Source organism: Perca fluviatilis, chromosome 6 (assembly GCF_010015445.1).
Source record: "Perca fluviatilis chromosome 6, GENO_Pfluv_1.0, whole genome shotgun sequence".
Taxonomy (NCBI): Eukaryota; Metazoa; Chordata; class Actinopteri; order Perciformes; family Percidae; genus Perca; species Perca fluviatilis.
In genome coordinates, this window is record NC_053117.1 from 26,829,957 (window position 1) to 26,843,194 (window position 13,238).

General features: G+C 39.4%; 2 protein-coding genes across 5 annotated transcripts in view; both read left to right on the forward strand.

Annotated features, from left to right (window-relative positions):
• Positions 1-94: 94 nt before the first annotated feature.
• On the forward strand, positions 95-7,216 carry utp15 (UTP15 small subunit processome component). The gene is made up of 12 exons (XM_039803534.1): positions 95-386; positions 1,089-1,205; positions 1,639-1,731; positions 1,886-2,070; positions 2,325-2,503; positions 2,996-3,121; positions 4,438-4,573; positions 4,699-4,783; positions 5,499-5,654; positions 5,885-5,986; positions 6,230-6,363; positions 6,505-7,216. The coding sequence occupies exons 2-12, from the start codon at positions 1,116-1,118 to the stop codon at positions 6,803-6,805; spliced, it is 1,587 nt and encodes a 528-aa protein (XP_039659468.1). The 5' UTR covers positions 95-386; positions 1,089-1,115; the 3' UTR covers positions 6,806-7,216.
• A 99-nt stretch (positions 7,217-7,315) lies between these two features.
• LOC120560731 (rho guanine nucleotide exchange factor 28-like) overlaps positions 7,316-13,238 on the forward strand; it is a 39,680-nt gene continuing 33,757 nt past the window's right edge. For all 4 annotated transcript variants that reach the window (XM_039803526.1, XM_039803527.1, XM_039803528.1 and 1 more), the window contains exons 1-4: positions 7,316-7,626; positions 8,494-8,537; positions 12,041-12,182; positions 13,025-13,134. In XM_039803526.1, the coding sequence (XP_039659460.1) occupies positions 8,505-8,537; positions 12,041-12,182; positions 13,025-13,134 (285 nt within the window). In that variant the 5' untranslated portion in view covers positions 7,316-7,626; positions 8,494-8,504. The remainder of the gene's footprint in view (positions 7,627-8,493; positions 8,538-12,040; positions 12,183-13,024; positions 13,135-13,238) is intronic.

Consider the following 13,238-nt stretch of genomic DNA (forward strand, 5'->3'; position numbering starts at 1 on the left):
GAGAGCTCAATGCATGAAAAGGGACAAGGGAGAGACTTGAATCTTTATTTATTTTTCTGAATAATACTGGTATAATGAAAAGAATATGTTTGTTTGTTTTGAATTAATTCAAGCCTAGACTCTATGAAGTTCATGGTATTACACACTCCTGTACAGTTGGTGGCGGTATAAAAAAAACTAGTAATCTGCCAAAAAAAAGAAGAAGAAGAAGAAGGAAGTAGTCACGTTGTAATCATGGCGTCCTCCGGTGCACCGAGAGGCAACGTGATAACTCCTTAAAATGAGAAACTTTTGGTTTACTGGGACGACAAACATCGGTTTCATCTAATTTCAACAAATCATACTTAAAAAAATACCTCTGCACTCACGGACGTTTTCGTTCAAAGGTAAGAATCATCTGAATGCACTTAAGTAGAAAATGCTAGGTGGCCAAAGCGTAGCTAACGTTAGTGTGCGGAACACGTTGACTCAGGTTTCCTCTCTAATAAGCTGCTTTTGTTTTCAGACAAGTAACGTTAACAGTAGTGTTATTTTAACCATTAGGTAAAGGTTAACTAGCTATAAGCAATAATAAACCTTAGTGTAGAAATCGACTGTCTTGAAACCGTTAGTTTAACGTTAGCGTTTACGAATTTTAGTTTGGTGGGTTGTGATGCTGTTCGGTATAAAGTTTGAGTGTTGCCACTCAGCCCATGTTGTTGAATTTGATTACCTCTTTTTGCCGGTTGTTGGGATCAAGGTAATCTTGGCAAAGATATTAACCCCTTACTATCCATTTTTCCCCCCACTGTTATTTTCAATTAAATAGCTTTTAATGTTGTAAAAAAAATCATATCATGTTCTGTGTATGTTTGTTCCAGGTCCTTATTGAAGCAATATCATGTTTACACTGAGTTTAATAATCAAAGGGTTGTTTTATCAACAAAATGAAAAATACATTTGTCTGGGTTTGACCATTGTTGTGCTGCACATCAAAGTTTCTATACCATTTGTACATACCAGCAAGTCAGTAGGGTTAAGAGGTTAACAAGTCTCATATCTCTTGCTATATGGTAATATCCATGTTTTTATTTTCTGTATCCTACCAGACTGATTATTTTGTGATCGGCACAGAAATGGCTTCATTTAAACCTACAAAAGTCCAAGTCTATCCTAAACTTGGAGAGAAAGTCACACAAGACACACTGTACTGGAAAAACTACAAGGTGAGTCTCTTCTATTGTATACTAGGGCTGCACAATATATTGTTTTTTTATCGTCCTCGTGATATCAGTTGGCTCAATATACACATCCCACTTAATAATGTAACTGTCATTCTTTTTTTTTAGTGGTGTCTTTGATATTCAAATCAATGTTCAATTTGTGCAATAGAAGAATGTTGGAAATGTCTTCCTTTCGTTTGTTTTTAAATTCAACAAGCAATTTGTTGTATTTTAGCTGAATACTGGAGCAGAAGAAATGCAGAACTGAGCACACTTTAATATCTGTTTAAGTAATATCGTTATTGCGATATTCAACAAAGTTACTGCATATTTTCCTCATACCGTGCAACCCATACTGTATACTGTCTTAATATTACTGTGAGCTAGAAAAGCACATCCCTAATTTGTTTCTCAATCTTTAAATCTCCTCTCACAGGCTCCGGTCCAGATAAAAGAATTTGGAGCAATCACAAACATAGATTTCTCCCCAGTGGCTCCGCATAACTTTGCGGTGACAGCATTCACAAGAGTATGTTGTTTTTCCTTGTATGAATTCAGCATAGTTGTGTTTATTCAAATTGATCCGTGTTAACCTCCTATAAAACAATTCTAGATCCAGTCAGTCCTCTGAATAATCAAGTGTAAGTATGCCATTTCCCATTCTAACTCTGGTTTCTCTACAGATCCACATTTACGGGCCGTTCTCCCAGGAGCCTGTTAAGACATTTACACGTTTTAAAGATACTGCATACTGTGGGAGGTTCAGGTCAGACGGTCAGCTGCTTGTGGCGGGATGTGAGGACTCTGTGGTCCGGCTGTTTGATGTCAGTGGCAAGGTGGCACTCAGGATGTTTAAAGGACACACAAAGTAGGTATCCCACATGTCACCATCCGATAGTGTTTTAGTTGTGCTATCCTGGCCTAAAGACTGATTATTCCAAAATGGACTTTGTTTGAACATCGGAATTGTTGAATGATGATCTCTTGAGTGATCCATCGACTGAATTTTGTGATGATCTCAAGAATTCTGACAACCTTTTTAAAGTGTCTTACTGACTTAATAACATCTGGCTGTGAAAGTGCACTGACGTGTATTTTTTGTCTCATTTTATTTCTGTTCAGGGCTGTACATATTGCAGACTTTACCTCAGACCGTTACCAGATTCTCACAGGGTCCGACGACTACACCTGTCGACTTTGGGACATCCCAAATGCCACTGAGCTCAACACCTACCAAGAACACACAGATTACATTCGCTGTGGCGTCACAAGCAAACTCAACAGAGATCTCTTCATTACTGGTGAGATGGAGGCAATTTATGTTTTTCAATTTGTGTTAGAAAAAGTGAAAGTTAGGACAGTAAATTCACTTTAGCATCAGTGTTTGGAGCATGCCATAATTTTTGGATCCTTTTGGGATCAGTAAACTTTTTCAATAGAACCACTAGGAACATCATCTGTCCCAGTGGCTTTTAGATTAAACTGATTTAACACAAAGTCTACCAACATTAGGCTTTTGACTAGTCTTTTATTTTCTATTTAATTAACTTTTTCATTTTTTTCTTTTTTTTTTCTTTTTTAATATAAAAGAAGAGTAGAATAATGAATATGTTAAGTCAGTAGTAGTAGTAGTAGTAGTAGTAGTAGTAGTAGTAGTAGTAGTAGTAGTAGTAGTAAACTCCAAATTCTGCCATTGAGTTGTTGATTGTTGTTGTTGTTGTTGTTGAAAATGTGAGGACCAGAATAAAAGTGGTCTGTTTTTGCATGACTTGCAATTTATGTTTTTATCCTAGGTTCTTATGACCACACACTGAAACTGTTTGATGCCAGAGCGGATAAGAGTGTGATGACCATGGACCATGGCCAGCCAGTGGAGAGTCTGCTTCTCTATCCTTCTGAGGGACTCCTCGTCTCCGCAGGTAATCAGCCATTCTGATCATCATGTTCAGTCAGCGCATCCAGAAAATGTGCCCACTAGTTTTCAGACCAAACCCAGATTATGTTACTAGTGTTTAATGATTTGAATTTAAAGGTGCTGACACACAAGGAAGACCGTAACCCTAATTTTTGCGGTGTGTCCCGCATCGTCAACCCTCTTCGGCTGTTTGTTTGTTTTATATAAAAACCGTGAGAAAGTGTGACTTGTTTCAGTCCTATCCATCTGGCAAATCACCTCTCCACAAGTGGATGCCTGAAGTCCCTGACCATTGGCGTCGCAGCCCCTCAGTGAGAGGAACCTCTCTGATTGGCTGTTCAGCTTAAGCAAATCGGTGCACAAGAAGAAAAACGAAAGTTAGGAAAGCAAGCAATCACAGGGCACACACAGAAGGCTCTTGTCATTTTTAATTTTTCATCTTATCTGATCAATACATATAGGGCTGGTCAAAACTCAAACTGGCCAAAAATGACTTTCGAATAGTCCTTCTAAAAAAACAGAGGTTCAAACTATTTGAATATCTAACAAGATGCATAACTATTTGTGCAGGTGTATTTATTTCATCATAAACATGTCTTTTAAAATGTCTCCATATCTACACATTACAAAATAAACTAATAAAATAATTTACTGTATTGTAAATCTTACGGTACTACTTGAGACCTCTCTTCCTCTCTCTCTGCATCGTGGTTGGTGCTAGACTGAGAACTGAGCCCCCTAGCAAGCAAGATAGCTAGAATTAATAAAATTGAACAACCTAATGTTTTATTCACACACTCTTGTAACAGTGTAGGAAAGCACATTGCTATTGCCAGATAAAGACAACTTAGTTTGGCACATTTTCTGTAAATGACCCATGCACATGAAGGCATGTTGAATGGAATTAGCAAGCTAGCCAACTAGCCAGCCATCCGCAGCGGGCTGCTCGGTCACAACGCTTCACAGAATGTACGAGCTAGTTAGCAGTCGACTGTATTCTTTTTCAGTATGTTCAGAGGCAGCTTTTTGGCCAAGAAACGGTCACCGCGGGCGACGCCGCAGTCAACCTTCGTCACCACCAGTTCTTTGCCGTCTGCCTAGTGTGTCAGCACTGTAAGGGTCCCTCAAGCCTTTAGGTTGACACAGGTTGTTGTGTAGGACAATGTCCATTGTATGCTTGGTTGTGACTTCAGTCAGGACAAAAAACACACAATTGCCTCTCTGCAAATGACTGCACTCATACACACATGCTACATTATATTTACTAATGTTTATCCAGGATATTTAAAAAAATAAATACTCTTCTTTCACTCTCTTTAGGGGGACGCCATGTGAAAGTGTGGGATCTGCTAAAAGGAGGCCAGCCTCTGGTGTCACTGAAGAACCATCACAAAACTGTCACCTGTTTGTGTCTCAGCAGCAATGGACACAGACTGCTGTCAGCTTCTCTGGACAGGTACGAGGACAGGTGTATGTATAGCATGCATGTCTGACATAGCACTCATCTGTCAGTTGCATACTTATTTGATAAGTATTTTTATATGAACCTGATTTAATAGAGAGCCTCTGTTTGCATTTCAGGCATGTAAAGGTGTACAACACGACCAACTATAAAGTGGTCCACAACTTTGACTATGCTGCCTCCATCCTCAGTCTGGCTTTGGCTGTAAGAAATGACATTTTACCCATTACCACTATTCTGTGATGTTCTATTTTTTTTTTTAGGTGTAGAAAGGTGGATCCAGATAAGTGAAGCTACATTTTTGATAATTACACAATAGTTGATTACATCACCCAAGATGGGAAAATGCCTTATTTGGCGGACTATGGCAATAAACATGCACACAAAAAAAGCACAGAGAGATCAATTGTTTGCATGTATCTGAGGTGCACCATCAGAGGGAGCTGTGATTTGAGAGAACAGCTCTGAGACTGCAAGGTGATAGATTCAGTTTCTGCAGCGGCCAATAGAAATATCTAGTATTGCCAGAGATTTTAATTGATTTAGAGATTAAGTGGTACATCCTCTCCTCGGTGTTGGCATGAGGGTGTAGGGTTTCCAGAACACAATGTGCAACCTCAGAGTGCTACACTCCTAAAAGGAAATGCTGTCCCAGCTGTAGCCATGGCCTATAAAAATGATTGTGTCTTCTTATTCCGGAGTTCTTTTTGTATTAAAGGAATTGTTGAATGATGATCTCTTGAGTGATCCATCGACTGAATTTCATGATGATCTCAAGAATTCTGACAACCTTTTAAACTATATTACAGACCTATCAACATCTGGTCATGAAAGTGAAGTGATGTAAATTGTCTCACTTTATTTCTGCTCGGGGCTGGAATTCTTGACAGTAAAACTATAAATGTGTCTTTCTCCTCAGCCGGATGATGAGTCCATCGTTGTGGGTATGACCAATAGTATCCTGAGTATCAAACACAGGAAAAGCCTCGAAGAGTCGAAGGAAATCTCCGGCCAACAGAGAAGACAGCCGTCGTATCGTGTTTTTGTGAAAGGGAAGAACTACGTCCCTAAACAGGTATGTTTACATTTAGTGATCATGCAGTAGCTGAGGTCAACAGTCTGAGACATCATGTGATCATGTATGATTATTCCCAAAAGAAATGTGCTGACTGAATCATACAAAAGACAATGTAAAACTGACCCTGGCTAACGCCTTTTTATTTATCACACTGAGTCGTTCTATAAGGCTTTTCTTTCTCACCTCACCATTGTTAAATGATTTCTTGGTTCTCTGTCTTTTCCCAGGATGATTATCTCGTCAGCAAGCCAGTGAAACAGCATTTGGCCAAATATGACAAGCAGCTCAAGAAATTTAATGTATCGAAGGCTTTGGATACAGCTCTGGAGGTATACATTTTATGTATTTATAACATTAGCAATAATAATAAATCGGTTGGCATCATTTTCTTTATTTTTGAAGTTGTTCAATTTGCGATCTAAAGCTGTGACACATGCTACCTTCCTGTTGCTGAGCTGTACAAACTCACTACACTGGATATATGAAGCTAAGCAGCATCCCATTTGCATAAACAAACATCAAAAAAAGGTGGTAGTATGATTTTACTTAAGTATTTTAAATTGTATTTATAGACATGGACAAGACTGAGAAAGCCAGAGATCACAGTTGCTGTTATAAAGGAGCTGGATCGAAGAGGAACATTGAAGAATGCTCTGGCAGGAAGGGATGAACAGGGGCTCGCTCGGTTGCTCAACTTCCTCATAGGGTAAGAAGCAAATAAAACGGCATTACTCAAGTCGACTTTACCAAGTGTTGATATAGTGTTTTTGGATGCATTGAATTTGGTAGCTTGCACATCCAAACGTGAAGAAATAATTTGCAACATAAATACTTGTTTCTTCTCCAGGAACGTGGTTGACCCCAGGTTTGCTCCTGTCCTCGTAACAGCGGCTGAGATGATCCTGGACATTTATCAATCCGTAATCGGACAGTCGCCAGTTGTGGACCGGCAGCTGCTGCGTCTGCAGGAGCTGCTGGAGAGAGAGATTGACTACCAGCAGGACCTCCTGGAGGTGCTGGGCATGTTGGACACAATGTTCGCCTCCTCCCTCCCTAGGAAGGAGGTGCCATGCCCCGGCGCCAGCAGGGCTAATGGCCTGGCTCAGGGAGAATCGAGTATCTCAAGACCACAGGTTCAGGCCACCTGAGGCTTGTAGCGGGGCGAAGCGGCTTTAGACTGGGTTAGAGTGCCTTTACAACTCTAAAAAAACAAAACATCTTTTTGAAACATCAGACACAAACTACCAACATTACCAAACAAACATTTTGGTACAGGTTTTAAGAGACTTACAAACCCATGGGCTCACTCTGGTGTTTTAACTCTGCGTGACTGAAAACACAACAGGCAACACATAGAACATGCATTTACTGTATGAAGAATCTCTGGTTGTGTGAATGTTAATTGAGTACTTTCCAAAGTAAATGTGGCGTGTGTCTGTGTCCGCATGCTTGTGTGTTTGAATGATTTAACTGTTAGTGTCTGCTTTTGTGTTTTCATAATATTTGGCATTGGCAAATGTTTTATAACCAGATATAAATAAATCTTTGTAATATTGAAACTGTCTAATCATAATTGTGTTCAAATCGGCTCAAGTCTCTGATAAAACAGATTTCAAGATGTAGGGATGATGATGAAGTTGCATCCCCCTCCACTGGATGTCGCTGTAACCTCAAAGAAACTTAACTTTCACATGGAGGAATTTGCATTTGGGCAAACGGAAGACAGAAAGCATCAACACTGACAGAGAAGAGGATGCTGTGGGTCAGTGGAGGCTGCAGCTCAGACTGGTAACAGCAGTGGCACAGACTGAACGCCATTTCTCAACTTGTAGCTTTGAGACCGACACTTGAATTAGCAGATAGCAAAAGGAGGATGTGTGCTAGTTAGGTGCTCCCCTTTTTGTTTGTTTTTTGCTCAGTTTAAGCGGACGGTCAGGTTTCTTCTGCCGGAGTTTGAGCTCCTGTTAAGGTAGGTTCGTTAATAATCATTACCCTTTTTGTACTAGCTCCTGACTTTTTCAACGTGTTTCCTATGATATTATTGACAGTTTGCTAATGTGTCAACACTGGTCAAATGGTAAAATGTAGCCCTGTAAAAAGAGCCTCACATGTATTCTGCAGCTAAATAGGTCACCAAATATGAGTTCAGTTCATTTGACTTATTAAAAAAAAAAACACAAATGTTCCTAAAGCTCGTTTGATATTTAACAATAAAAATGCAATTTAGTGCCATTAATACCCCAACTCTAGTAAGCAGTTTTTCTGTCGAACTAGCACACATACGGTCTTAAGTCCTCTCCTATTGATTTTTTTCATGCTTTGCCTTTGCTGACTTTAATATTTGGATTATGAATACATAATTATGAATGTAAATGGAAAGTATAATGTGACTGCACTGGAAACAATATCTTAAAATGGTTGTTATGCCAAGACCTTGCTGTTGTGTCCAATTTAGGAAGTGGCCATTGATAAAGAACAGAGCTAAACCCTGCAGCTCTGAAACTCAATCGATTTCCTACTTTAGCTCTCTCTCTCTCTCTCTCTCTCTCTCTCTCTCTCACGCACATACACTTGGTGTTCTGATATTGTCTCCACTCCAAGGTAGAAAACATCATCATTAAAATCATTATTTAAATACTTGAGATCAAAAGATGATCCTGTCTCATCGGAGAACCTCTGACTCTGCTAGGCACGGATTAGGTTGGATAATCTCTAGGATCAGAGGAGCAGGCAGAATATCCGAAATAACCAAAAAAGTAATGAGGAGTCACGTGGCTACTGGTGTGTTTTCATTTTTAGTCTCAAATGTCTGTTTAATGTCCATCTTTGCCTGCAGTTGCTGTGCAGATGGAGCTGAGCAGGAGGAAAGTGCCTCTGTATGTGAGTATGTGCTCCAGTTTGAGTTCTCCAATTAATGTCGAGTTATTTATCCCTTAGGAAAATCTCTGCAAATTGAGTTTGGAATGCAGTGAGGGATCGGTAGCCTCATTTATAAGAACCAAAAGTCTGTGGCAGAGATGTCACGCTCATGACCAAACCATTATGTGTAATGAAAATACATCAAATGTTGTATCTAAAAGGATACAGGTGTTTTCTGTTCATGCATCAATACGGTACATGTAATTTGATCAAGTTCACTAACGTCACTAATGTTACTGTTTGTACAAGTTTTTTAAATTGAGATTTGGCTCTAGATAGGATGAGGGCATCATTGTGACAGGAGACCGATGTATTGGACTTTGAATGAAACATCTTTGGGTTTTGCTGTTGGACTATTTCAGCACTGAATCATATTTTGATAGGAAAACCGTAACCTTATCCATCAGCACAATGACAATAGCAGCCTGGCATTTGTGTGTGTAACTAGCAAATCAGTAACTCTGTGATTCATTCACAGTGATTTTTTTTTGTTTACTTATTCAGAGTTGGAAAGGAACTTGTATTTTCTATCAGTTTGCCTTGTGATATCTCTGGTCGTGTTAAACCTTTGAATAAATCTGTTGTCTGAGGTTAAGATGTGGTCAAACTGCAGGACTGCGGTCAACTAACATTTGATTGGTTTCAGTTTGGGATCTTAACAACTTATGTAAACATTAATGAAGTTTAAAGGGGGGATGCATTGCTCACACTTTATTAATTTGACATGTTTTAATGCTGTTTTCCTTTTACTTGTGTTTACTAAAGGTTACCAAACTTAAAGGTGCTGTAGGTATGATTGCGAAGATCCAGGAATTTAAACAACAACTTCTCAGTCCCTCCCCCTTTCTGCTAAAGCCCAAAACGTTCTCCTAAGCCCCTCCCCCCACAAGGGAGAATGAATGCGTGTGCATGAGCAGTGATTGACACACAGTTAGACACCCCCCCCGGCCCTGATTGGTGCATCTGAACAGGGAGCGGTGGATTTTTGCAAATCACACTACAGGATGTAGGTGGTGCCAGAGGAGCCAGATATATATTTTTTTTTAATTACCTGCTTCATGTAGTTCTACTCGAACAGTGTCAGTTTCAGCAAATATGACAGAAAGTTAGTTTTATAAGTCTTACCTACTGCACCTTTAATGTAGACTCACCATCTTGCCCGTTTCATGTAATGAAACACCTACTCCTCAGATACTTTGGTGCTTACTATAGAGGCCCACAAATAAATAAATGAACACAAATATGCAACAGCTAGATTTTAAAAGCAGGAAGAAAGACAGTTGACCAGTGTGTTCACAAGACTATTCTAGAGCCCATTCCAGTGGCTCGTTGAGGCTTGGAGCAACATTCTAACATCAGCTCACAATGACAATTCTCACATGCTGATGTTTAGCAGGGAATGTTTACTATGTTCATCATCTTAGCCTGTCAGCATGCTAACATTTGCTAACTGACACTAAACATAAAGTACAGCTGAATTTAATGGTAATTTAGTTTTGCAGGTATTTGGTCAAAAACCAAAGTTTATTCATTTGTGGTCAACATCTAATCAATCACACAGAGGTGAGGAGAAGCTGTGTAGACATTACAGAATTTGTGGTGAACCTGGTGCTCTTTCTGTCAATAAATAGACGACTGGGGATAAAGAAATGGATAAGGGAACCTGAAGGGGGAATTAGGTAAAACGGAAAGACATGGAGGGAGGATTACTCACAGTGTCTCTTTCTGAGACAGCGAGAGAAGCAAAGAGAAAAGCCTCCAAGTTTTATAGCGTTAGAAATTAGGTCAGCTGTTGAGCTGATTTAATGTTGGTAGATTGGGAGAGAGACTACAAAAAAAAACATCCTTACACTTAAACTCTTATACCATCCAATACTAATCTGTGACGTTCATTACATTTCAAGTCAAGCCTTATAATTGAAATTTTTTGTGTACCTTTTTTTCTTCAACCTGTCTCCTCTACTCCTGCCTCAGTCAGTGGTTTGATATGTTTCCCAGAATAACCCACACAGTGTTTCTGGTGGCTGCATTGCTGTCTGGTCTATGGAGGCCACTGTAGGTGGACAAATGATGTCTTCTACAATAGATTTCTTCCCCTGATGTTGGTGGAAAACAGCAGTTTTTTTTTAAATTTATTCTGAGGGATTGAAACTATCAAATTCAGTTACAGTTGCATTACATATCTTACATACTGCAGCTATTTATCCACAGTAAAAAGTTAACAACCAAACAACACCATGGGCGCAGAAATGTTTAAAGCTGCACTATACAATCAATAATGGGTTAAATGAGTTTGTGTTGTGTGAAAGGGGTCGCTCATAGTTACACATTCATAGATAATTATTACCCAACAGTGCAGTTCAACTCAGCTCTACAATGCTTCTTAGCCTCTTTGTTTTGGTTTTACGGCCTGCAGCTTTATAACTTTTTGGTTGAGGCTCTCATCAACCCTGTGTTTTCACGAAAAAGCTCCGATAACCTCATGGTGCAATCCCTGCCCAGCAACAAACAGCAGACTGGCAAAGTTATCAACCAGCTGTTGAACATAGAGGAGCATTTAGCTGCTGAAGAGCCAGCTATTTCCCTCATGAGTTGGTGGAGACCAAAAAAGAGCTAGAGTGAATATTGGACTTACATTCATCAGGTGGACACAAACATAAAAATGTGTGCTTATGTTGCTCCGTATCTGCTTGATGTATAAATAGGCAACATGTTTGCCATATCAACTTTATAAGGGGATAATATGTAAGTGTTGTATTTAAAACTTATCTTGCTGTCCCCAAGTGGTCAAAAAAACAATAAATACTGCTTTAAATATTTTAAGGTAGATTATATTCAAAGGTCCAATATCCTGATCCTGAAAATCCTTTTATCGCCTCCTCTGTTGCATTGTTGGCTTAAAGTGCAAGGAAAAGTTAATTCTGAACATCTGTCAGTTTTCTTTTTAATACTTTGTGTTTTTGTTGTGTTTATTTTGTTACTAAGCTATTTCTCCCTTTAGTATTTTGTTAAACTAATATCACACAAATATACCTTTGTGCTAATTACATCTTCCCCCAAAGTTTTGTACTTTTTTAATAGCACAGTAAGGATTTTTATATATAAAACTCTTTTGCATGATATGTCTATGGCTGGGCTAACGATTGAAATATTTCTGTAGTATTGAAAATGTCAATACCAAAAGCAGGTTTCACTGGGATCAAAGTGTTCTGGCCTGCTGGGATCAGGGCAGGTATTTGCAGTAGACACTAAGACATTCCTGTTTTTATTGAGTGGGAAAGCTTTATTGTACCCTCAAGAGGCATGCTGTCAGGGGATTTGGTGTTCTTTACAGAAATGTAGAACACGGTGTCAGAATAGAGACTTACTCTAAAATCAGCCTGTATCTTAGAAATATGTTTTGCCCTCTAGCAGCTTTCTTCTTTATTTCCCTTCTCAACCTCTCTAACCTTTCTTTATCTCAGGGCCAGGCAAAGGTATTTGCATTGCTGGAGGGTTTAGACCCGGTGCCTGAGGATGCAGAGGTCTACGTTGTTTTGGAAGGATCCACACTGGTCCATGTCACCATGGCTCAGAATGATGTAATGCTCTGCTTTATAGTGCCTGGTATGTTCATGCCTATGCCTGTATGATGTGTTATTGTAAGTATTTTGGGGTAATTTGTTATCAAAAAGGGAGAATGTATTTAGAAAACCATGTTCAGACATTAAGCTGCATCCTGACAATCCCATGTTTTCCACTGCTGTCTGTGATATACTCCGGAACAGTACATCACTATTTGAATCTTCGCACACACGCATGCAAACACACCACACGCACATGTACATACACAGTCTGTGACTTGAGGTCTGGAAAGGCACAGAATCTTATCAGCTTCCCCTCAGGAGGGAAACGGCTCCATAAACAATACGTCAACATTGCTGAGCCTCTGTGTAGGATGACACAGACGACAGGCAGTCCTGCAGGCTTGTGCACTCTACAATAGCTGAACTATTAAAAGCAGGTCTCCTTCTCCATCAAAAAAAGAAAAGATGCCTATATCAGTTTACAAAATGAAAATCTGAGAACATTTTTAACCATTTGTATTTTTGACTTGTTACCTACAAACTGTATAATTTAAATTGTTTTCATTTATTTATCACAGACTTCTTATTTTTAGATTTCTTTGCACACAGGTGCCCATCAATTTTGGCTAATTTTATTACAGTGACTTGAAACTGCTAACTGACTAACCCTAACCCTTTGAGATAGGTGATCAATTATTTAGTTTGCTGTATTTTTGTTGCATCAGAAGGCAGTTGCAGCCAGTGCCTTATCATAGAATTAGGAATACAATTAGATATAAAGATGTATACATGGGTCTCATACTGTATATAACTGCTCTTTTCCATACAAAGAGATCTGCCCTGAGCAAAGTCTGGCTTTTGCCATGTTGTGTCCCTCTTTAGGACATAACCTGGCTGAGGTGGTCTCTGTCCAGGCCTATCTGTGCTCTGAAACCACACCCCTCACCTGGGTGGGCGGAGCTTCATTGGAGTATGTCCAAGATGATGCTCAGGTAGGGAACATACACAAATGTGATCCTATAGAAACATGACCACCTTGTCGGATGTAATCATCTCACCTCATTTGCATAGAAGTAGTTTTGGAGTTGCTGTTTTT